This window comes from Alligator mississippiensis, chromosome 9 (genome assembly GCF_030867095.1).
Source record: "Alligator mississippiensis isolate rAllMis1 chromosome 9, rAllMis1, whole genome shotgun sequence".
Lineage (NCBI taxonomy): Eukaryota > Metazoa > Chordata > Crocodylia > Alligatoridae > Alligator > Alligator mississippiensis.
Window position 1 is genome coordinate 16,934,862 of NC_081832.1, and position 26,285 is coordinate 16,961,146.

General features: G+C 47.0%; 1 protein-coding gene across 1 annotated transcript in view; it reads right to left on the reverse strand.

The window, feature by feature from the left end:
• Window positions 1-25,501, reverse strand: part of KCNS1 (potassium voltage-gated channel modifier subfamily S member 1) — a 35,202-nt gene extending 9,701 nt beyond the window's left edge. Inside the window, exons 1-2 of the mRNA XM_019484580.2 lie at window positions 24,788-25,501; window positions 19,416-20,408 (exon numbers count right to left, since the gene is read on the reverse strand). Of these exons, the coding sequence (XP_019340125.1) occupies window positions 19,416-20,381 (966 nt within the window). The 5' untranslated portion in view covers window positions 20,382-20,408; window positions 24,788-25,501. The remainder of the gene's footprint in view (window positions 1-19,415; window positions 20,409-24,787) is intronic.
• Between the last annotated feature and the right edge of the window lie 784 nt (window positions 25,502-26,285).

Sequence of the window (26,285 nt, forward strand, 5' to 3'; positions counted from 1 at the left end):
GACTCGGAGTGGCCAGTGAGTGTCATGCCCAGCACTCCTGGCATTTCAGCACTGAGCTGCTGGTGGGCTCCAAACCATCCAAGAGTCCAGCAATGCTCTGGACTAGACTCCAGTTTTCATTCAGCTGAAGGCAAACCTACCTGTTGGCCGCGGCATTTGTCGGAGCCATGATTGATTTTCCAGTGGCAAATCAATAACTGTCATCTTCTTCCTTCATGCAGCATATAAGCAAGCATTCAGAAGAGGAGGGAAAATCTGCAGGAAGAAGGGAGCTGAACCACGGGTGAGACACTGCTAACAACAGCACAACTGCAGGGGAGGTTGTGAGACAGCATGGCCTTCCTCTTCATCTAAGAGGAGTTTGATTAGGTGGCTAGTCTGGGATTCCTACAAAAGAGTCAGCCTGTGAGGAAATGCCCCATCCCCCCAGTAGCAGCAAATTAGACACACAGCTGTCATTGCTACAGCAGCTGCAAATTGGGACTAGAGAGCAATGCAAGGGTTCCCTGCCCCCATGACAGAACACTGCCTGTACAGCACAAGGTCCTGGGGGGCAAAGGGGTGGGGAGCAGTTTTCAGGTTTGTAACTCAAGATGCGGGCCTGAGACGTTGCTTTATCACTGTGTTTGGTGGAGGTTCTGCAACACTGGTAATCCCAAGAGCCCCACAGATACCTTTCAACCTTTGCTGCCATTGTGAGGGTCAGATGCACATACTTCTCACCAGTGCAGGAAGGACCTACGGAGGGTATGGGCAGTTGTGACAGACTTGGGAAGAGGGCAAAGAGGTCCCCTAGATGTCACCCTGGTTCTCGGCAGGAGCAGGGTCCAAGACTGAGGACTACACAAATCTGATCCGTCGCAAAGCTTCCTCACATGCGTGGATGAGCTTTACCTGACTCAAGAAGTCTATGGGCTGACGAGGTAAAGCGTTGCTGGACCTGGTATTGGCCAAAGGAGATGACCTAGTCAGTGACCTAAGAATCAATGGAAAGCTGGGTGATAGTGACCATGAGCTGATCACCTTTACTATCCATCACAAAGCTGGCAAGTCAGTCAGCAATACAGAAGTCCTCAGCTTTAGGAAAGCTGACTTTGATAAGCTCAGAAGGCTTGTTGTGGAGGCCCTAAGGGATCATGACTCGACAGGAAGAGGAGTCCAAGAGGAGTAGTTGCTCCTCAAGGGAGCAATCCTGACAGCACAAGGGATGTCCATCCCATCTCAGAGGAAGGGTAGCAAAAAGGCACAGCAACGCCCTTGGCCCAGCAGGGAACTTGAGGACCTCCTATGCCTAAAAAGAGAGATTTATGAAGGATGGAAGGCTGGAATCACCACAGGGGAGGAGTTCTCAGCACTGGTCCGTACCTGCAGGGAGTGGACCAGGAAAGCGAAGGCTGCAACCGAGCTTCATCTGGCTTCACATATCAAGGAAAATAAAAAGTCCGTTTTTCAGATATGTAGGGAGTCAGAAAAAAAGCAAGGGTAACATTGGACCCCTGCTGAACCAAATGGGACAACTGATAACCGACACCCAGAACAAAGCCAACCTGCTTAATGGGTACTTCGCATCACTCTTTCATCAGCCCAAAGGGACCGCCCTGCCTATAGCATGATGCGGGATGGCCAGGGTAAGGGCATATTTATACCCAGCATTGGTGTAGACCTTGTAAAGGAACACCTTGAGGGGCTGGGCACCTTCAAGTCAGCTGGTCCTGACAGATTATACCCTAGAGTACTCAAGGAGCTGGCAGGTGTTACAACCCAACCATTGGCAAAAATATTTGAAAACTCGCGACACTCAGGTGAAGTACCTGAAGACTGGAAGAAGGCTAATGTGGTACCTATCTTCAAGAAAGGGTGGAAAGTAGATCCCAGGAATTACAGGCCAATCAGCTTGACCTCAATCCCTGGTAAGATTCTGGAGAAAATTATCAAAGAGACCCTTCTTGATAAGCTGGCTGATCGCAACTTCCTGAGGGACAGCCAGCACGGGTTTGTTGCGGGTAGGTCTTGCCTGACCAATCTTATCTCCTTCTAAGACTAGGTGACATATCACCTAGACAAGGGAGAAGAGATTGACATCATATATCTGGACTTCAAAAAAGCCTTTGATCTGGTGTCCCATGATCTCCTTGTGGAAAAATTGGCCAACTGTGGCCTCGGCTACACCACAGTCTGATGGCTGGGAAATTGGCTCCGAGGTCAGACCCAGACAGTAATAGTCGATGGAAGCAAATCATTATGGTGCTCCATAACCAGTGGTGTCCCCCAGGGCTCTGGCCTTGGACCGGTTCTCTTTAACATCTTCATCAATGATGTGGACATTGGTGTCAGAGGCGCACTGGCCAAGTTCACCGATGACACTAAACTTTGGGGCATTACATCCACACCTGAGGATAGGCTAGTGATCCAGGCTGACTTGGACAAGCTTAGAAAGTGGATGGATATAAACCTGATGGTGTTCAATACCGAAAAATGCAAGGTACTCCACCTCGGGGGGGGAAGGCATGCTTATAGACTTGGCAGTGCTACGCTCGCTAGCACCATGGCTGAAAGAGACTTGGGGGTCACGACTGATCACAAGATGAACATAAGCCACCAATGTGATGTCGCAGCTGGTAAAGCAAACAAAACTCTTGCTTGCATCCATAGATGCTTCTCAAGTAAATCTCAGGATGTCATCCTCCCGCTGTACTTGGCCTTGGTGAGGCCGCAGCTGGAGTACTGCATCCAATTCTGGGCTCCACAATTCAAAAAGGATGTCAAGAAGCTTGAGAGAGTCCAGAGGAGAGCCATGTGCATGATCAGAGGGCAAGAGAATAGGCCTTATGAAGACAGTCTGAGAGCCATGGGACTCTTCAGCCTGGAAAAGCACAGGCTCAGGGGTGACCTGTGCATCAGGATCTGGGGGAATGTCTGTTCACCAGAGCGCCCTGGGGGATAACAAGGACCAGTGGTCATAAACTCCTCCAAGACTGTTTTAGGCTGAACATAAGGAAAAACTTCTTTACTGTCCAAGCCCCTAATAAACTCCCTCCAGAAGTGGTGCAGGCACCTACTCTGGACTCATTCAAGAAACATTTGGATGCTTATCTTGCTGGGGTCCTTTGACCCTATCTGACTTCCTGCCCCTGGGGCAGGGGCCTGGATTTGATGATCTTCAAGGTCCTTTCCGGTCCTAACGTCTATGAAATCTATGAAATCTACAATGAACAGGAGTGGCCCAGACGGGGCCACAGGGTTGTTGGGGGGGCATGTGCACACCAGGGAAGCAGCCCCATGAACATGTGAGAATGGCCTGAAGGAAGTGGCATGGAACATGGGCTGAGCCATGGAAGCAGCACCAGGGAGGCCACAGAGGTCACCTGGGAACAGGGGAATGAATGCCAAGAAAAGTGGATAGGAGAACCAAAGCCAGTCCAGAGCTCCCACTGCCAAGTATCCACCTTCCTCCTCTCGTCAGTCAGGTACAATACTCAGGCTTGTTCTCTAGACATCACACAGTTCTCAGCAGGTTCCAGAACAGTACTCCTGAAAATCTCCATGCACTTGGCACAAGGGATTGGACAGCCCTGGCACCCAGCCCAATCATCTGTGAAAGCCAGGGGGCATGGCCAAGTGCTTGGTTGCAACATGCAGCAAACCAGTTCTGAGTGACCCCTTGTGGACAGCTCCCCAGACTACAGGTTAACCTATGAATTCCTAAACCACATTGACCCATAGTCTGAATGAAAAAAATTTCAGCCCTGCACAGGCATCAGGTGAACCCAACATATTCCTATGTCAGGCTGACTTGTAGTTCAAGCAGCCAAAGCCAGGCACTAGGTCAACCCCAGGCATTCCTATGGCAGATTGACCTGTTGCCTGTGGAACTGTGACTGAGCTACAAGTCAACCCTATGCATGCCTACGGCAGGCTGACCTATAGTCCAGAAAGTCCTGGATGGGCTACAGCCCAATACAGTGCATACCTATGGTAGGTTGATCTCTCATCTGGAGGGCCCCAGCCAGGCATCACCTCAATCCAATGTATTTCTATGGCAGCCTGACCTGTAGTCTGGATGAAAATTTTTCGAAGTCCTGCATGGGCAACAGGTCAACCCAATGCATTTGTATGGAAGGCTGGCCTGTAGTTTGGAGAGCCACAGTTGGGCACCAGGTCAACCCCAGGCATTCTTATGGTAGGTTGACCTGTAGTTTGGGCAGTTATTTAGTTAACCCCTTAAGGGGCTCTCTTTCAGCCTGTCCAACCTATGTGACAAAAGTATAGTGGCGACTGTTGTGAGCCATTGGCAATCACGATGACAACTTCATGGTTGCATAATCATCAGAAGACTCCCATTGAGACAGCAGTGCAGATGGGGAGGGAAAAACTTGGACATGAAACAAAAAGGACAAAGAAATAAGCAAACTCAGTCCACAAGGGAGGGACTGCACCATCGATTCCATGAAGTCTCATATATTCCAATGACCTTAAGAGAGGACCATGGAGGCCACGTGGATCTTATCCAATGATTAACCAAATGATCATCTGGTACTTGGCACCATACCTACAGCAGCTAAGCAGCACCAAACCATGGTAGGGCTACCACAATACACCACATGGCACTGGTTGGAGCTTGATGAAGTCCCTAGTGAGCTGGGCTGTCCCAGACTACAGCTTGGGAAATGGGCACATTACACATGGATTCAGTAAAGAGGATTGTGTAGGGAGCATCCATAGAGCTCAAACTCACATTATTCATGTGAGCCATCTAGGGCTTGACATTATCCCTGCTAAGCAGTCCCCAGCCACAGCAAGGGTTGCCAACATGTAGCAGGGGTTGGGACTTGATGGAGTCCCTAGTGGCTGGGCACACAGCCAGACAAATGCCAACACAATACCTCATGGTCTGTGGTGGTTACTCACCCTGGGCAGAAGAGGTGTGTGATGATGCCCATAAGGGTTAAAACCCAAGTCATTCACCCAAGATAGTTTTAGGCAGCAACCAAAGCTGGCTGGAATAGGTGCCACCTTACTCCCACATGGCAATGGCTTGCCCAGTAACTTGTCCTGTCCTCATGTGTTGATTATTTGACTCAGGAATCGACACGTGCAAGAGAGTAGCTTCCAGATACAGTCTTGTGCACATGCCACCCAACCTGAGCTGCTGTTGCACCTAAGAATGCGTCCATAGCATGCTGAGCTGCCAATGTCATTGCCACTCATGAGCGTCATGTCAGGAGGGGAAAGGCAGGAGTGATTCATGAGAGGGGGAGAAATGCACAGTCACAGGTGCAGGACAGGAACAATCATGCAGCCTGCTATTTATAGACAAGGAATAAGGAACAGACAGCAGCATAATGACAGCATATGGAAATCGAACTACAGGGCAGTGCAGCCAGCTAAAAAACACAGCTCTGACCCAGCACAGTACGGAGATGGAGGGAGAGTTTGGGCGCACGGTGGGACACCTGCTTGAGAAACCAGCAAAGACATAGGAAACCCAGATACAAATGAAGCAGAGAGAGTACCAAGGTGCTGAATCTCTGCATGCTTGTGTGATTTACACCTGGAGATAAAGGGATGCAGCCTCAGGAATCACTTATACACTTCTCTTTATATAGTACCTGATCTTTTACTACCAGCTGCTTTTTCTCAGCCTGTGAGAAGGGGAAAAATATTGGCATGTTCCCAGCACGTGGAGACAAACTCTTCTTCCCAGCAGAGGTTTTGTGTCCTCCCAGCCCTGCTGTTGCTTGCTGTACCGTGATCTCCTCTAATAACATTCAGAAAAAATTTTCTTTCATCTTGGCAGGATGCTGGAAATCACCAAATGGGAAATTTGTCTCTCAGTGGAATAATTTCCTTGCGAAGCTGGCAAGAGAGGAAAGCTTTAGAAGAAGCCAAGGGTAGAGGAGATATCTCCCAAAGAAGAGGGGAGTATATCTTCAGTACAGGCTTAACTTGATTTTTGTCCAATCCCTGCCCTCCACCGACAATTTTTCCCACACATGACTCTTAAACCCTGGCTTATTTGTGCTTTGAAGGACTTGCATAGGTAGGGGTCCAAGGTCTGTTTTAACCTGATCTGGAAACCCACCCACTTGGCAGAGAAAATGCAAATTAAGCCAGTATCATGGAGGTCAGGTTTTGATGGTCCTCCAGTGCCATCCCCAAATTCTCTGGGCCTGTAGCTCCTACCCTTCTACCCATGTCTTTCTCACTCATCTCCTATATGCTGGATGCCATCTGGTTATTTAAATGCATTTGGTTCATATTTAGCCCTTCATTTAACTCAGATGTTCCATAGCCACAGATATCCCCAGGACCGATGGATATCCCCTGATTGGTCCTAGGGATATCCATGGACTTCTGACCTGGAGAGATGTCCTCTGTTCAGTCTCTCCTTGCAGAACTGTGGGCTAAAGAAAATGAGTGCACTGTGGACCTCTTGTTCCAATACTCAGGATACTGCTATGCTCACTGCCGTTCTCCCTTGGAGTCTGCATATGGCTCTTGTCAACTGGGTCACAGCTTGTGAATTTAACTCACCCAGAGCTGGTATGCCAGCAACAGTTTGAATAAAGCATTTCTTACTTTAATATGAGTAAATGGACTAATCACCTGGTTGGGTTGTATGCTATACTGGCTGCTGGTAGGAGGGAGAGCTGAGGAACTGACCCAAAGTGCTTGATAAACTGTACAACTCTTAGCTACAGAAGAATAACAGCAAACAGTGATGCTTCCATTCCAACAGAGCCTGGAGGCACCTTCCCCACCCCAGCAGCACATATCAGCCTGCAATGTGAGGACAGGGATGCCCAGAGTGTCCTCTACGTCCCTTTCCTGAATGGACCCAGCCCCAGTGAGGACAGGTGTCTCTTGCCCAGGCCTGCAAAAAAGCAGTGTCTCAAGCCCACTTTTGGTAAAAAGTCTCTCTCTTGTCCTTGCAGACATTGTGCAGGATGTAGCATGTGGCAGCAGTGTTCACAGCAATGAGCATATAGGCCTTCTAGGGACACTCAGGAAATTCCTACAATACCCAAAGAAAACAAGTCATAGAGCATCTCGGTGTGCCTGAGAGGTAAGGTGACTTAGCCCCTGTACAGTGCTTGGTGTCTGTGGCTAAGGCTGCTTTCTGGTATTCAGGGTATCTTATTTAAATCTAACATGAGTATGCCTATGCAACATAGCAGCCTACTGCACAGAGGTACCCTTAGTGAGGTGCCCAGAGCCCTGGGACACAGCCTAAGGAACCTTAGGGGTAGACCCAGATAAGAGTAGCCCCAATGCTGACACAGCTACACAAGTCTGAGCAGCTTTCAGCACAGCAGTCATCATGGTCAAGCTGAGGGGCCTGGACTCTGGTATGTTCTGCAGCAAAGACATATTCAGGGAAGACATTTTTTTGTTTTAGAAACACCAGCCTGTGCCAGAGGAATGGTCAATGAGACTTTTACTACCAGACAAGCCTAGGAATCTGCTGTGCCTTTCAGAACAGGGCTGGAAACAGCTTCATATCCCTCTAATAAGCTCATTTTTCGTGCAAAGATTGATTTATGTTCAGAAGGCAATGCTGGTGTTATCATCTACAGCAGGAGGGGGGTGGTGACAGGTAGCCTGACAGCTGCTTGCCTTTAACAACCTCCTTCTTTTATCACAGGCAGAGGCTGCTTTTGACAGAACCATGTCACCTGTGGGCACTTGCCAGCCCAGATGGTAGATACACCAATCTGGGGTCCTTTTGTCAGCTGTATCACGACAGACCCATGATAAGAAAATGAGAGATGGTGGATCTTAGAGATCAAGACATCTTCATGTCTAGATGAGAATGTTGCACTAGCAAAGAATTAACGTTTGATTTTAATGAACATTAGTTCAGCCATTAACAAGAGCTGCAGGTCCTTAATTTGGAATAAGAATGGCTTATTTTGGTTTCAAGGCATTTAGGAGCAGGCTGACTGAATGGAACAGATCCGCTTCCACTGCAAGATCAGGTTGTCCACACAGCTGTTCATACTGCTTGAACAGCATCAATCACAAAGCAGATATCATTTGCAGGGTTTTCTGTTTCTCACAGAAGAAATGGGACCCCCCCTTTCCAGATTTTCCCTTTTAACAGAAAAAAAATCCAGATTTCGCATCTTAATGGAGAAACATATGGATTTTCCATTTTTGCAAAGATGTTTATGCAGGCTGGCAGAGTTCCAGGGCCTTGGGTGCTGCTGCAGGGGGCAGGGGCAGCGGACACTGGTCCCTGGCCCTGTAGCCCTGGCAGCTGGCAGCCCCCTCTGGCAGGGCTGGATGGGGCAGGGGACTGTGGGTGGGGGCCAGGGTTACCAGCAGGGCCAGGGAGCTGTAGTTGGGGAATGAGAGGCACCCGCAGGGCTGAGGAGCTTTGGCTTGGAAGTGAGGGGCCTGGACCTACATCCTGGTGAATGTAGGAAAGCAGGGGCAGCTCTGATTTTTCATGATAAAATCCAAAATCAAATACCAAAATGTATAAGTATTTAGAATGTATTTTATTATAGTGACTGAGTCACTGGTAGGCTTCCAAATTTCTTTAAAACTGCAAATATATCAATAAAACATTGTGTTCAGTTGATTACTATATATATACTGGCGTTTCATTTTAATCACAGATTTTGGGGTCTATCTCAGAGAATTTACATTTTTATCAGAGAATTTGCCATTTTTAAACAGCTAAAACCAGGATCCCTTGTCATTTGTCAGTGCAACTATATCATATAGTCAAGTACTAACAGCGGTGTGCTAATAGTACCGTTCTAACAGGACTTCTCACCATACAGGGTGCTAGAGCTCTTCTGTTCTTATTAGTAATCGTTTGCCCAGACAGGTCCTCCCTTACAGCCCTGGAAATTAAGGACAGAAGATGCCTATTAAGTGTTCTGCACTGGCTCCAACAGGTAGCTTCCGACTGCTCCCCTGTAGGTAATCATTCACGTTACAATTGCATCCAAAAAGCCCCTCAGCAGGGCTGCATGCTGAACACACACATGGGCTGAAATGACACAGGGTACCACAGGGACTCAAAGTGGTGGTTACACTGGAGTGGGGCAGTTCCTAGCAGAGAACTACCTGCTTTGGAACATCAGGATCTACTAAATGAAGATGCAAGGACTCCTGGTGTCAGGTCTCATGACACCCGCCCAAACCATCCACAGCATCCCAAATCACTGTAGAGCAGTGGTTTTCAACCTTTTTTCATTTGCAGACCCCTAAGATATTTCAAGTGGAGGTGCAGACCCCTTTGAATTGTAAGTGTGGGTATTCACATTCTATTAATTGATCATAATCATCTTTTGTGGACCCCTTAGACATAGCCCATGCGCCTCCCCCCCCCCAGGTCCACAGACCACAGGTTGAAAATGGCTGCTCTAGAAAACTTTCTGGCTAACACCTTGGCGCACCGTCACATGCCTCCTGAAGAAGTCTCATTCATCCCTTTTTATTCAGAGGGAAGGATGGATGACATAAGTTGGGCCTGGCAGGATCATCAGAAAACCCCAGGATTACATAAACACATTACACACTTAGTAATACCACAGAATATTGTTGTCCTGAGCCTGTCTGCGGCCTTTCATGATGGTTTCCACTAAAAGGAGAAGTAGTTGATAAAAAACAAGTATTTCTTTGGTGCAACCCAGTATATGTACAAAGAATGCACCTAAAGTCCTATTCCCTGTTTCCAGAAGGAACGAACAGTAGCAGGGAGTTTGTTCAGAAGTCCCCAGGTCTGCCCCTCCAGCCAGTTCTGTGCCCAAAGAGCTATGTCTTACTGTTCCCCCATAAAGCCAAGCTCATGACTAACTCTCAGTTTCTCTTGGCTTCAGTGTTTGCTCTCTTTCTCATTGTGCCCAGCTCACCAGGCAATCTGCTAGCCTCTCCATATTTGCAATCAGATCAGATGCAAGTCAGAACCTTGGACAGTAACTTCCTCTTGTTTCCAACTATGACTGCATAAAGGGGCAGTTCATTGCTCTTCCTGCTTAGCCTGAAAGAAGAACGCCTAGTGCACCCATTGTCTTTACTAGCTCTATCAAGCAAAGACCTTTTCGATAGGAAGCTACTAACCCTTTCCAGTGTAACAATACTAAACAAAAGCTATTCACTATTTGTCAGAGCTATTCGCATTTTTCTCCCTGCTCTTTCTCTGACAAATCCTGCTGCCACCAAGCAAACACACTCCCTAAACCACAGAGAACCTCTCCCCTCCGTCCTGTCCAGAACTTTTCTTTTCTCACTTAATTCCATGTCAGTGAACGGCGCCAGAGTGTCTGAAATCTCCTGTCTATCCACTGAGCATCTGCAGGTTCTACAGCAGTAGCACAGCTCCATCCTTCTCCACACAGTCAGCTTTATATCATCTAACAATCAATTCTTAAAGGACATGGCATTATCAGAATGGATAACTGTCTCTCATCCATCATTCAGTGTGATCATCCATTTCACTAGTGCCATCACCAAGCAGTCCTGGGCTAGAAACCAGCCTGAAACATGTCAGAGCTGTAGTCTGTCCAGAAGCCCCTGGAGGTTACCTAAACAGTGTCTTCTCTTACATGCTTGAAGCATAAGACCAAAAACAATCCTAATAGGAGGTTCTCAGATATAAGGCCTTGTCCTGCAAAGTTTGTGTCCCCCTCCAGTAAAATAACAGTAAATCACAGAGGACTTTGCTTTGTGAAATCCACCAGCTTCCTATTAATCACCCTGAGCCAAGGGCCAGGGAGGTATTGTTTCCAAAGCTGCAGTCCATGGAGGTGGAGAAGAGACTGCAGTTCTGCCTTATGCTGGGTCTGCAAAGCAGAGAGGAGGGACAGTGCCAATTTGAGGGTCACCAGATACAGGAACTAATGCAAAACTTGGGAAAAAAAACAGGATAAGTTGCTGCCAGTGAGGCTTATAGTTACTACTGGCATGACTTTCTGCAAGGCTTTCCATGCAGAGATGTAACAGCAGAGCACTTTGTTGTCCCAGATGCTTTAGAAGTGATGGTATCTTTCCTTTGTGTGCCAGTATTACAAGGGCACTCAACAGAACTGTTATTCAAACAGATCCTTTTACACTCTGATTTCTTACATAAAGGAATCAATGATAAGGCCGCAACACTTCCTGCCTGCATGATAGAAACACTATCTGGGGACAGCAGAAGTGTGAGATTTCCCCTGTCATTCCATGCTGAACTGGAAGGATTTAGATTTGCCAACACCACAGTTGAGGCCCATGATGTTATGTCTCACTCGACATAAAGCAGAATGCACAGCTGCACTCCAGGCAGGTGTCATCAGTTGGTGCAGAAGGGCCAAAGGACCTGGACCCCTGTTCTTGGAGGATGAGTATGACAGAGGGGATAGCGACAGACAGTTACGTTTTAAAACATATTTCTGTGTGATCCCGGCTGGCTGGAGGGAAGCAAGCAACAGAGAGCGCGGGGCACTGGCATGGAGTGTGGTAGATGTCTGCAAAACAACCAGGTTCATTTCTTTGCTGGGTTTAAATAGCAACAAAACCATTTTAGACTAAATTTCAGGAGAAAGCTCCTAATGGCAGGAGCAGCAGAACAGTGGAGCCAGCTTCTGAGGAAAGCCAAGGAATCTTCTTCAGTGAAGGTTTTCAGAAAGATGCTGGACAGACAGTTCTCTGTGGTGGTTTAGAAACAACGAATTCTGTGTATCTGTGCAGGGAATGGGATTTAGATGATCCCTGAGGTCCCTTCCAACCTTGTGAGTCTATGATTATGTTACAAGACTTACTACCACAAGTGCACCTGTCACACCTGTGAGGCAGCTTTGGGAATGCATTGCAACTGCAGTTCATGTAGCCCCACTGAATTAGAGCAAATGAATGTTACTCCCCTTCTGTGTTAACAACCAAACAACTCTGGTTATAGCCTGATCAGACTGTGTCTTATAGGACCAGGAACATCTCTGCACAGAACGCATACGTGCAGTATAGCTGACCTTACAAGCTGGTCACGATGGAGAATAGAGGAGGTCGTGGAAACCACTGCTCATATCTATAATGCTGTACAAATCGACCCAATGGCCTGCATCTGAAAGGGTGAAACAGGAGACACTAGAGTTATATTTCAAGTTCTGAGAGTAGCACATTGCTCTGCCAGACCTTCTTGTCAAGGGGAGTTTTGTACCTTTGTTCCCTCCTGCAGAGCATACAACTTCCCAATACACACTGAGGTGTATACTGCACACACAATGGACAAGAGCTCACTGCTAACAATGGGGAAGTCCCAGGAGCTTTGACACTGAAGAGACTGTTATCCCAGTAACTGTTCCCAGTTTAGTTTACAAATTGAATCTCCCTATCTTCTGTGGAGTTAGCTTTCAGCAGCTGTTGCTTGCCTGAACACCTCTATTATATTAGCTTGAGCTCTCCAGAGGGCAATTGAAGGAGGATGGATCAATGAGGATGGATGGATGGTAGGAGCACTTTTTTAAAGTGGAAAATGCAGTTTCTGCTAAATTGAAGTTTTCCCCAAAGTGCTTGATTTTTTCCCCCCACTGTTGAGAAACATAAAACCAAAATATGTTCTGCGTCAGTTGACTTAAATCAAAACATTTTGGGTTGTCAAGACACGTAGAAATGCTCCTTTTCTGTCAATTCCACATTAACCTAGGTCTGCTTGAGTTCCTGAAGTTCCTCACATCCCTATTCCTTCCTGTGGGCTTTGCACTCTGGTCTCCCCCTCCCATTCCTGGCTGGACCAGAGCTGTATATATCACAAGTCATATGAACAAAGCACATTATAGGAGATTTAGTGCAGCCAGAGAACCAGACCCACAGAAGGCTTTGAGATACCCAAATTATGAGAAGGGAAGTGCAGCAACTCAGTAGCGAATTCAAAACAAGGCCCCACACCCAGTATGACCAAACTGAGATGTTCCCATTCAGAAAAATACAGTCTCTTCACTTTTCAAAACTAATTCAGGACAAAAAATATCAATAGCTTGGAATTCCCTGCACAATTGGAAGTTTTTCCCTTTGGTGGTATGGGAAGGAGGGGCCCCGGGCTGTGACAGAGGATGGATCAGTGATGATCAAGCTACCACAGGACTGGATCTGCCAAGATTTGATATTTGGGAAAAAATTGGCTCCTGAATTAGTTTGTCCAATTCCTACAACAAATCCTGCTGTGTGGAGGTGGTCTCCAGGCAGCAATCACTTTTACAAGACACTACAAACTCTCCATCTTTGGGCAGAAGCAGCAATTTTGGCAGGCTAGGGAGGGGCAAAACAATCAAAATACAATTCAAGAAGCTCAAGAAAAGTAAAACACTATGAGAGCAGAAGAGGTTTAGATGGGAGGTCTCCAAAACTACAGGAGAATTGGTTGTGGGGGACAGAAACTTAAGGAGAAGTTATGACCTCATGAAAGAGATGTATGTACCATTGCCTTCATAGGAGCCAAGATTTCACCATGGCTGTTGTGTGAGCAGGGCAGAGGGCAACCACTCAGTTTTTTTATCAGGAGAGAAGGGGTTAAACCATCAATATAGCCAGAAGTACTCAGAAGACAGAGCAGTTTTGCTTGTTTTTTTTTTACATTATGTTACTCCTACTGCTAAAAGGAAGAGGTCTTTCTAAATGTAGGCCAGTACAGAGGTAGGTGGATATCCAGCATCCCAAGCCTTGTGCAGCAGCCCTACCAGCTGTGCAAGGCATTTTTTATATGTTAGTTATAGGAGGAAAAGATGGTGCTCCACCAAGTACCAGTTGTTTGAGACAGACCTCAGGCCAAAATCAACTCAGATGACTGGAGTACCATGTCTGATTACCCAGGTTAACCTAACCCAGGTGTGAATAGCCCACCTGCAAAGCCATAGCCAAGTTAGTGCCCTTCCTGGTGCTGCCCCAACTTGGTTGTGTTTCTAGGACCAGAGGTGACATATCCCATAGCTTTTTTGTGCTGCAATAAGCTCAGATGCCCTAGGGTTTTTTCCCAAGGAAATGTGGGAGAACTTGTCTCCCCACCTGAACACAGGTCAAATTGCTGAAAGGGACCAGAGGACTATGAGCAGTGGAGTGATGTTCTGTAGCCCGCCCTCCCCACCCATGGGTTAATAACCCAAGGGAATGTGAAACTTGAGCTCTAACCCACAACCTTCAGCCATACTTGCTGGTCTAGGTTTAAGACACCAGCAAACCCAGATGAGGTGGGTTTTATGTGTGGATGGGAGAAGAGTTCAGGGCAACACCCATGTGAACACTGCAGTGAAAAATTGTATCCTTAAGAGCAGGAAGGTTCCTGAACAGGCATGTGCTTATTCTGGACCAGAGTAGGCTACAGAAAAAGCTACTCCAGAATGACCTATGACTAGGCTTTAACTGGTTGAGAACTGGCTGCATTGAAGATCAGGCTTACCTGGTTGTGCCTGGAGTGTCCCCACCTGGGAACACCCTGTTACAGTCCAGTAGTTTTCTCTGCATCACAGATGAGTTCTCTTAGATGCTTTTGTGCAGTGATCTGGTTCCTGCCAAAATGCTGTTCATCTCTTGAAGAAAGGAAGTCAGAATTCTGATTTTCAGGCTTCTAGCAGCCAGAGGACATTTTTCTGGGCTAGTTTTATTCAGTTATTAACTAATACTAGCAATATAGATGAAAAGAGAACAGCAAAGTGGTGAAGAAAGAACTTGTACAATCAAGATGAGGCAGTTTCTATAGCAGGGAACAAGCCTGATTTTGCTATAAACTGCTGTCACAAAGCTGCTCAATTCCTGTCAATAATACCAAGGAGGAACAGTGTAATCTCCTCCACCATTACCTGTAGCTGTGAGTGCCTAGAGAAATCCTGAGGGGAAGACAGCTCAGCTGTTGCAGTGCAGCCTCTCATTTTCAAGGCTTTATCAATGGGTTAAAAAAGACTTGCTCTGGGCAAGGAGCAAAGATCCCAGCCTGGGAGCAACATAGAGAACAGGATTGTACTATACATTTTTAAAGACAATCCCTTAGGTCCTGCAATGTGCTGGAGAATAAAAAGAGAAAGGGTACAAGGTCAAGGGATTCTGATAGTTTAAGCAGTTCAGTTTTGCAAATAGAGGCGAGGGGCTGGCACGCAAGGAAGTGGAGTGAATACAGAAATCTGACTGCTGTTAATGCTGGGAAACTGGCAGCTCCCCTTCTGCAGTTACCTGTTTTCAAAGTGCATTGCTTATGAGTATATCCACAAAAGCGCATCAGTATCCATCTAATCCGAGTATATCCACAAGAGCACATCAACATCATCTGCCCACAGGAGGGCACAGTCTCTCAGAAAATGAGTTTGCAGGAGACCCCATGTTGGCTTGGATTGATACTGCTGCAATATAATGGGCCCAATAACTCCTTTAGAAGACTCCCTGCTAGGCAGCTACTAGGGCTGTGTTAAGTGTCTGAGTAAATAGAAGCCTTAAACCCAAAGGACTTTGTACGTAATTAGGCTTTACACAGGTCAGGGAGCTTTTCTGAAGCAGCATACAAAACAATTTTCCTTTACTGAATTAAATGAATTGGGGATTTTGGATTTCAGCCCCAGGTCTGGGACATTCAGGCAAGGATATGAGAGAACCAACAAAGGGGACTTCAACATGAAGACTGGACATTGCTCCCTGGCCATTTGTTGTGCCCACGTGCCACCAGTCAGTCCCTGGCAGGTACAACAGTGCAAATGAAAAGTGTGATGCTGGGTGGCACCCTGGGCTGAGATTCAGGAGTCTTCAGTTCTGTGCAGCTCCTGTAGAGCTGGCCCTGCATGACTTGCTCAGGTATTTAGACACCTAAAAATGTGGAGAAGTGCTTAATTCACTTAGTGCCTAACTCCCATTAAATTTAAATGGGAGTTTGATACCTAATTGCACAGTTCCATAATTGATATCAGATCTCGGCAGGGATTGAGAGAGCAGAGAAAGTGCCTCTGATGCTTGCAATCCTGTTGTTTCACTGGCAGAGCACTGGAGGAGTAAATTTCCCCCAGACAGCCTCTCAGCAGCAGGGAGTACTAGGGCCATTTATTCAGAAAGAGCCAATAAAAAAAAAAAAAGATGCAGGAGGAAGGGAATAAAGTACAACAGCTAAGAGGAGACTGTGAGGAGGGAAGTGTTCCTGGATTTGGCTTGAAGCCAGGCCCCCTTCATATACACAGTTGGTCTCTTGAAGAGACTCTGTCAGGTTGGTGGAGAAGAGTCATTGATTTAAATGGGCTTTGGCTCAGGCCTTGAGTGATCTGAAGAACACCCATAATTTCTCTAGAAGAGACAGAACAGCAGAAATCTTTCTACTCATATCACTGTAGCATTAACATTAATCACTCCACTTGCCAGAGACACCATCTCCCCACTTCCTGACCAGGTAAATGGGCTTTTATTCATCTGCCAATGTGTTATGCTGTTGCAGGAGGAAGTAAATTATGATCAACAATATTTTGTAATTTATGTGCCCAGTAAATTGGAACTTAAATCTGATGCAGCAGGTCAGGGGTTTTAGTGAGATTTTACAGTCAGACAACTCAGATCTGCATGGAGCCTGGTGCTTTGCTCAGCATCACTCGGTGAATCATTGGCTCAGCCTGAGTCAAAGCCAGGAAACTCCTGATTCTCCTAGTCTCACTTACTGCCTAACAACATGCAACATCACTCAGTCCCCACTCTGGTGCAGCAAGTTATTCACATGTAAATGGGACACGGAATGAGTTCAAGGAGCCTTTCCACATGGACAGTTTTATTTAACTTTTGTAGCCAAGAAAAGTAACAGATCCAGCCTTTGCCTTATTCCTAAGGGACTTGCCGGTTGTCGAGATAGGTTTTCATGAAGAAGCAGAGTGCAGGTATTTAAGAGGGTTTTCTTTTGAAATAGGAACTCTCTGGTTCATGTTTTCATGAGGTCTTTGATCCTGGGAGGGTTTCCCCCTCTCTTAAGAGTTTGGGAGATTTTCAGGCTATTTCAATGCTGGCCAAGTTGGTGTCCTCTTGAGCTTTTGCTGCCAAGTGCCATGGAAGATGAAGGTACAGGTCTCTTGCACCAACCATCCTTGTCTCCCTGCATGTCTGAGAATTGCTGTACCTAGTTCCTCAGGCTTGTCAGCCACTCCACTGCTGCCAGCCCAGTCTTCCTGTCCCCTGCCAACTTTGGGCTATTCATAGTGTCCCACAGCAGCCTCCAGGATACCCAAAGTGCTGACATGGCCACTACACTGAAAAATAAGAAATGGAGAGTGTTAACAGCCATTTGTCCCTTGTACAGCAACTGTTCGTACAGCAGTAGCAAAGAGACCCAGACATGAGTGAGGACCACATTGTGTTAGGCACTGTACATCCTCAGCTGTACCACATTGTGGACCACAGCCTCAGCTGTACACTGTACAGCCTCAGATTTGTTCTGCTTTCTAATGCCTTCTTGAAAGGAAGGTTCAAGATGGCAAAGGTTCTGCCCACGCTAGGCACAACTGTGCAAATGAAAGGTAGGATGCTGGAATTCACAAACGTTCAGAAGAATAAGGGTAGATAGGGGGATGGATTTTATGCCAGGTGGGGGTGACATGATCTTGGGGGTAGCCATTTTATAAAATCAATATTAGAAGCTGGACCATTGAAAGCAATTCTCTGCAGAGGGGAATCAGCTCCATGTGTGGAGAGGTGGTGAGAACTTCTGTGGGGGTGGAAGGAAATATGCAGATTTCCATAATGTGGCTACAATGTTCAAGTACTTGTTTTGGGATGGTTTTTATATAATTCCAGGGACTTGGGGAGAAATATGGGTCTGAGGATAATTGGTGTTTCCATTAAGTGATAGGAGGTGGAGTGGGCAGCAAAAGTATTCTTCCAGTTCAGCTGTACATTGTCTTACTCATAAAATAGGATCAGGAAAGTTTCTCGATTCATTAAACCAGAAGGACAATGGAATGTTACTACGGGGAGAGACAAGAGCAGAGATAAGGTACCTGGGTGCTAGGTACCTGTCTGGCATGCGGGCCAAAAGATGAGATGCAATGAAAAGGCTTTGGCTACAGTGCCCAATAGAAACTTTATTACAATAAAAATCTCCAAGCACAGACTTTTGACATGACTGCCATTATTAACTGTATTTGGTAAGAGTACCAGTCAGGGGGCCTTTTGGAGAGTGAATCACAGAGGACTGCATATACTAGATTACATGACCCTCAAGTTCCCTTCCAGCCCTGGGATGCCATGAACTGGCTGAGCTAGGGACAGCTCAGCAGCTACCCCTTAGGTGGTGGTGGAGAAGTCCACCTCATGAGGCTGCTTGGTCTAATACAGACATGAAGGATAGCAGTCAGGATGACCCTGGCCATTCTCCCCCTGCCCCCGTCATCTTATTTCGTATTGCTGAGCTGCTCACCTGCTGTAGAGGGCAAGGTCCTTCCTCCACAGATTCTTCCTCTTGCTGCCAGATTTTCTTGGCCACTGATATCTCTGCTGTTTCCAAATCCTGGGTCCCCTCAGAGAGATCCTGCCAGTATTTCAGGCATCTCCCAGTCTGGCTCTTCCTCCCTCTGGCCTGCTCAGAATGGGTTGTCAGCCTTTGTGGGCTCTTCCCTCTGCCCTGCATACAGTACCTTTGCGCTGCCCTGAAGCCTCTCAAGCCAGAGGTAGATCTTCCATGTTGATCCGGACACACCATTGTTGTCACAGGCCCTGTTTATATTTGGTCAACCTTTATTCCCATCGTCTTCGCTTGCCACATTAAACAGTGCCCATATCAGGCAGTCTTTGGGATCACCCAGGCATAAGATAGGGCACTGCAAAAGGCTTAGTTCAGCTGGCCCTGAATTTGCAGATCTCTAGATGGATGAACACCAGTGCTTGCATGTTGGCCGTGGGCCAGCCAGCAACAGGCTCCTAAAGTGACCTCTTCTCAGACATGCTAGAGATAGAAGTAGAGTGAATCTGAAGACGTTCATTGTTAGGCACATCTACTTCACAGCATGTGCTGCAGTGTTTGGACACTAGTGGCTTCTGGCTAGCTTGGGCTCTGTTGCAGCCAGCAGAACATGAGCTAGTGAAGCAGTGGCTGGAACCCTGCAGGATGACCCTGTAGGGACTGTTTGCATCACTGGGGATATACACCAGCACTTTCCATCTCCATCACAACTGCACTGGCAAAATGACCCAGTGTATACCTTCCACAGTGTGTGTGTGTGTGTGTGTGTGTGTGTGTGTGTGTGTGTGTGTGTGTGTGTGTGAGAAAGAGAGAGAGACATTTACACAGGGACCACACAGTAACTAACATGCAACTTTTCTAGCATTCACCAATATAGGACTTACCCCCCATGCAACCTTCCAACTTCCATGAGCTCCCCATGGGAATGGATACTTCTACTAGCTACAGCTCATTCCCAGCTCACATGTCTTCTATGCTTAGATAGCAAAGCAACAGAGCAGGAGGTAAGAGAAGACTATACCTTCAAGGTGGCCCCTAGCGATCTCAGCCCAGTTGAATGCCGTGCCAGCTTGAGAACCCGGAATATCCTCATGAGACGGAAGACCTGCACCACCTTGCCCAGGTTCCCCAGCTCTGAGTCACTGCCCAGAGTCACGTCCACCAGAAGGGTAAAGTAGAAAGGCAGGACAGAGACAATGTCTATCAGGTTCAGAGGGTGCTTGAAGAATTTTCGTGGGTTGGGAGACAGCAGCAAGCGAGAAGACACTTCAAAGGTGAACCAGGAGATGCAGAAATACTCCAGGTTGTGCAGGATGGGGGCATCCAGCACAGTACCATTCTCATCCACCTCCTGGTACTCTGGCATGCTGTGGATGCACATGGTAGCTATGGAGACAAGCACCACGCTGATGGACACAAAGCTGAAGAGTTTGCTGGGAATGGAGTAGCCCGGGTTCTCCATGGTAAGCCAAAGGCGCTTCCGCAAGTTGCCACAGCGCAACGTGCTGTAGCGGAGCAAGTCAAGATTGATATCCGATATCTCATCTGGGGAGGTGTCCACACTGCTGACCTCACTCTCCTCATCCCAGTTGTGGTGCCGGCTCTCTAGCTTGCGCTCGTGGTAGCGGTAGCTGCAGCATGAGTCCAGGAAGAACTCATTGATGCCCCAGTACTCTATTTCTTGGCAGAAAGAGAAGACGCAAAGCTCCTCCATGACATGCAGCTTCCCAGTCTGGTAAAAGTGAAGCACATACAGGAAGAAACCTGGGTTCCTATCAAAGTAAAACTCCCTGGCACTCACGTCATAGTCATCGCAGAGCTGCAGGATGGACTCTTCTGAGTCACAGGACAGCAAGCGCCCCAGGCGGGTGTCAGGAAACTTGGAGAGAGCGCTAGAGCTGAGCCTTCTTCTCAGACCCCCGACATTAATGTTGATGACATCGTCCTCAAAATCAGGATCCCAGTAGTTTAAGGTCTCGCTGACCATGATCAGTGGAGCAGGTGCTGGTTTGACCTGTAGGCAACACATAGTGCAGATGAACTAAAGAGATATGGTCTCTGTACAGGGATCTTAAGAAATGTTGCCCAGTTAACAATCATGGCCGTATACTTCTTTGGTGGCAATGAATGAATATCAGTTTACATTTTCAAATGTGAAATTGAAAAAGAACTAAAAATTAGGGTTTGTAGGGTACTTTTGGTTCCATACAATTGGCAAGAAAGGCTTGACAAGATTTTCAAAAGCCTCTTTTTTAATGTTCAACAGTCTGATCTTCCACAGTTTTTTTGGAAGAGCAGTAAAAAGATCTAACAAAGGTGTATGCAGCACCTTGACTGAAGGGAACGGTGCATTTTCCATGTCCAAAAGTGTTCATTGGCCACTGAAGCTAGATAAGCTCTTGTAACTTCATTGGTTTGTGCATTCTCCCATCACCAAATTTTGCAGCATCACACCTGAATTGCTAATGAGAGCTTGCTAAGATTTTTTGACAGTGCAGTTTTCAAACCATAAAATGTAATTTAGTCAAAATCCAAGTGTTTTGAGGGAAGGTGTTGATTTCAACAAGGTATTCAGTGGAAAAAACTCAAAATGTATTTGTCTTTATTTCATTTAATCTAAGTTCTATATCATTCTATATAATATAGGGTATTATCACATCGTATATATTAATATAGAATATTATAATTAATATAGACTATTATACTGTAACATGTTGACATTATCAGAAAAGGTTTTCACATTTCTACATCAAAGGATTTCAGAATTCCTGTTTGAAAAGATTCAAAATGTTGACCCTTCATATTAACTCAGGACACAAGAGATTCTAGCTGTCAGAATTTTCCATGGGACATACTGTATTCCTGTTTTCTGAAACACTGTCTCTCCAATACAAATATAATAGCTGACTAATTAAAGCCTAAACACAATAATTTTTTTAACCGTAAAGAATAGTAAAAATAAAATGCCAATTGCATGTCCAGCTTCTTCCATCTGTGTAAGGTCCTTTACCTACCCTACCCTACAAACTGCAGAAATTGTTAATGCAAATATTAAAGTCTACAGAAATAGCCTTAGGCGCATGTCTACCTGGTCTCTGTTTGTACGTTTGCCCCTGGCTGCAAGCACCTCTGTACATCTTTTAAAATGTTCTGCATGTGTCAGCATTTGTATCCATAAAAGCCACCCATGCAAATAAAATTTAAATGCACAAAATCCAAAACTAGATTTTTTTTTAAGTTCAAATGCAAAGGTTTGTGTTTACAAATTGTAGGTGTCTGTGTATTCACAAATGGAGACTGAAAGAACATGATTTGTTCTCTCTGCAAACTTCTGTTGTTCCCATACGCTGTAAGCACGGTCACTTAGGGAAGGATATAAAAAATCCCAAGTCCCACATAGCTCACTGTGCAGATGTGATAGGATGGGGCGTTATGTGGGTGCTCAGTTTTGGGAATTAAACTTTCCCTGTGGATAGCTGGTGTCTTTGGGGAAAAAAAAAAAAAAATTATTGATCTGCATTGTTCCATTTTAAGCTCTGCCACCGACCTACAGGAACATCAAATATGAATTACACAACCCTTAAATCCCCTCAGATTTTTTCCAGTTGTTCTTGTTACTAAACTTTGTGTGACCCTATGGTTTAGTCCAGTGATTCTCAGCCCAGGATTGCCTTGAGATCATTTCAAAGGTACGTAGGGGTAGCATGAAATGCTAGCACTGACAGGTGTATATGGTTCACAAGATAAACTCAGCAATTTCAAATAGGAATCCAGAGTATTAAAAACATTCTGAGCTGCCGTGGTCTTTCTGAGTTCTTTGCAACAGAAAAACTGCTCAATTGTTTTTCAGGAGTCAAAAAATGAGTGAACCTAAGAGGCAGCATATCCAGAGGGTCACTTCAAATCTAAAAAGGTTGACAACCACTGGCTTAGTCCATCTTAATTTAGATGTTCCCTGAAAGGTTTCAGTCAGCTAGGTATTTTTTGAAGAATCCCTCTGCTGCTTTGCCTTAAGGTCATACAGGGAAGTTTTCCAACCTGACTCTCAGAAATACAGACCAGAGGCAAAAACACCATGAAGACTGAAAGACAAGGGTGTGATGGCACCTAGAGTAAATGCTGCCATGCAACACAATGGTTCAGGCTCTGGGCAAAGACAGTTGATTTTCTTAGCGCTGCAGTGATAACACAAGGGACCCCAGTATAGCAATACTTATGGGCAAGTATCTTCCCCCCTTCTCTAAACTTCCTTTCTGAAGTCTCAGTTTAATATCCCAAAACTTGCTGGCTTTGAAGAGAGGCTGCTGATGCTTTGAGGTTCCTGTAAATGCAGCCAGCTTGTCAGTTCCCTGATTTTGTGAAATGTCTTGAGCAAAATCAAGTAATATCTGTTAATTATTAATCCTCTCAGCGGGGAATCTGTTCTCAACTGGAGGAAGAACAATGGGTTTGCAATTGGCTGTTGCCACATGAGCTCTCCTCATGACATCTTCAGCCACATTGCGGAGCTTTGCTCACCACCATGTTACACAACAGCATCCCGAGGGCATGTGCTTTTTATAACACTGAGAACTCTACATTTTTCACTTTCTAATGGGTTCATCGATCACTGGGCAAGACACCAAGGCAGGGAAAGGCTCTTTGTGGCTCTCACCACTTTCTGAGATGTTAACAAGAACGTTCTGCCAGACAGGAAGGGATTGCAGTTGAAAATCTGGGGCCAAGCATGAAACCTGCAACTTTTGCTGGGGAAGGAGAAGTAACTTAGCAGCCGCCAACTGAGACAGACACCTGCAAGGACCTAGAGATGGGGCACTTCCAATTATACAGAATAAAGTATGGTGGCATACTGAAAACAGAGCAGGCTAGGAGAGAGACTAATGACAGCTAAACAGCAGTCTGGCAAAGGCATCCGTTAACTCTGCTGCCTCTCTGGGTTATAGCTCCTTAAAGAACCATGCTCATCAACGCATAAAGCAAGTGCTAGCATTTCACCATGTCTGGCAGAAGCAGCCGTCTGTGAGAGGCCTCACAGTGTAATTACATCACTGTCTTCACTTTAAAAAATTAACCATTTTTAGAGCATGCTAGGTATGGGGGTGGGAGGGAGGAAACACTGCTTTTAAGGGAGAAGCTGGAATTTCCATGACCTATAATCTTCTCCGTGGAAGACTTCCACACAGTTCATCTGTGAGGATCAGATGACTAATTTAGTTCTTTCCAGAAGGATGCTTATGAATTCAAGCTACAAACACAGGGGGTTGTCGGTGGAAAAGAGACATATCCCATTAGCATGCCTGAGCATCTACACAAGCTGCATGCAACAACAGCCTTGGGGGACCAACCCAAAGGTTGCCAAAATCAATGGAAAACATCACAGACTTCAAGGCAGTTTCAGACAAGCTCGTTTCTGCACAGACAACTTGTACTGATCCAGAGACTCAGAGACAGTACCTGTAACACTGGAGAATTGTGGCCCTTCTTAGAACTCCCTTTAGTGGCAATAGCATTAATAGTGCTGAAATGCATACATCTCCCTTAAAATCACAAAAGAGGTGGATCCAACCTGTTTCCCAACTTGCAGAGGGACAGAGGGGAGAGCTGTTTGGCCATCACAAGCCTTTGTATTACAGAGAAAAATCCTCAGAAAAAGAGGGAGAGGATGGGAGGGAGAAACGCTGTGAACAATCTGAGATAGGAGACGTGCAAGACAAGACACTAATGGAGGATATTGTTTCTGTTCACATTTAACTGTTATCTAGAAATCCAACAGTAATTAGTGCTTTGATGGCGCTTCCCTGGGCATTTTCATTGCATTTCTTCCGCACGCGCATCAGGAATGACAGCGTTCATCTTTAGGGTGTAACAGAGCCCTACCCGGAGACCTGAGCATTATTAGAGTAATACGGCGCCGAGCTGTTTCAAAGTGACAGAAATAAGCTTTTCTTTTCTTTTCTTTTTTCCTGGGGGCAAGGGGGAATTTCCTGCGGCACAACGGACAGCAAATACAAAAGCAACCGCCTGGATGCACATTTGCAAAATCTCCTTATGGCTTAAAATGTTCACTGCAAAAAAACCCAACAAAACCCCCAAACCCATCCATAAATGCACGGGAGAGCAGAGCGGGGTGCCGCTGCTCCCTTTCGCTGCATGCCTCGGTACTTTACAGAGCTGTACGGAGACAGCGCCTGATCTCCACGGCTCCTAACTCCCCGAGGCAGCGACAGGTTCCTCCGGTGCAGGCGTGGCCGCGCCGGGCCGCGGGGCAGGGCTCCTCGGGGCCCGGGCAGCGCCGCGGGGAGTCGCGCTCCGAGCAGCCCGGGGCCGGCGGGACCTGCGAGCGCGGTGCCCGGGCAGAGGCTGGTGCCACCCCCCGGCGCCTCCCGCACCTACCTGCTCAGCCCCGGCCGCCGATCAGCCCCCGCGCCGCGCCGCGCCGGGCACGTCCATGCCGGGGTGCCGCTCAGGGCAGGCGCCAGCCAGGGACCCGCTCCATGCTCCGCCGCAGCAGCCGGGGGCGCCGCGCCGCGCAGGGGCTGCCCCCGCCGCCGCCTCCCGGCCTCTTCCAGCCGCCCCGGCGCCTTCCCGCTGCCTCCCCGCTCGCAGCTGCCGGCGTTGAAGGTCTGGGAAGTTGTGACTCAGGCTCTGCCCCGCGCTCCCTGCTCAGCCGCGGCGGCTGCCCCTCTCCCCGCACGTGTCCGGGCCCCTCCTGCCGCCGCCGCCGCCGCCGCTGGTGGAGCGAGCCCCGCGCCGATGCTACACGGCGAAGAGCGGGGCCGCAGGGAGTTGCTGTTGCCTCTCTCTGGAGACAAGAGCGAGGGTCGCTCAATGAACCCAGTCGTTTAAAACACAGCAGGGGCTTCTCTTCCACCCAGCGCCAAGGACACGAGCACCGCCATGGACTGGGGCAGACCCTCCTAGGTCCATAGTGCCCAGGCTCCTGTGCCACGGTGGGAGAGAGAGGACTGAAAAGGAGATTGAACCGGGTCTGCCCAGGGTCTTCCCCCCTGTTCCTCTCTCCCTCGCAGCCTCCAGCACTTGAGGTCCAGGAAGGCCCTGCCCCTCACTCCCCTGCTCAATAGCTACAGCTGGTCTTTCCCTCTGAGAAAGTGTTCAGTGCCTTTTTGAACCTGGCTCCACCACCTCTGGTGGCAACAAGCTGCACACTTTATTAATGACACTAGTACTACACAGAGAAGAGAAAGTCAACAGGGCTTTGTTATTTACTTTCTCTCAAGTCCAAGGAGTCATGCAATGAAGCTAGTAGGGCATCAGTTTAAAACTAACCAAAAAGGAGATTCTTTTCACCCGGTGTGTCATTAACTTGTGAAAGTCGTTGCCACCAGATGTGGTGGAAGGTGACAGGTCAGCTAGATCCAAAAAGGGACTGGACACTTGGAAGAAAGGGCCAGCAGTAGCTATTGAGCACAGGAGTCAGGGACACAGCCTCTGAATCAGAACTTCCTAGACCTTATTGCTGGAAGCTGCAAGTGAGAGAATAAAGTGGAGAAACCTGGTCAAGCCTAGTTCACTCTCCCTCTCAGCACCCACTGCCTGCCCCTGTGTAACCTCCTGTATCTGGGATGTTGTCCCATTCCTCTTCATCACAGCTCTCATGGCAGGTAGCTGCCCTCTCTTGCCTGCTTTCAGGTCAGACACGGTTTTCCATTATTGCTTTTTTTGGTGCTAAAAGTCCTTTATCTTTCCTGACAGCCTGTCTTCTGCTCCCTTATGTTTCAGACACTATTGGTCTGACCAGTCAATGGCAATTCTTATATTCTTATATTCTTACAGCTGTGTGAAAAAACCTCCTGTTGTTAGTTTTAAACCTACTAGTTTCATTGTGTGACCCCTCATTCTTGTCTTGTGAGAGAGAGTAAATAATAAATCT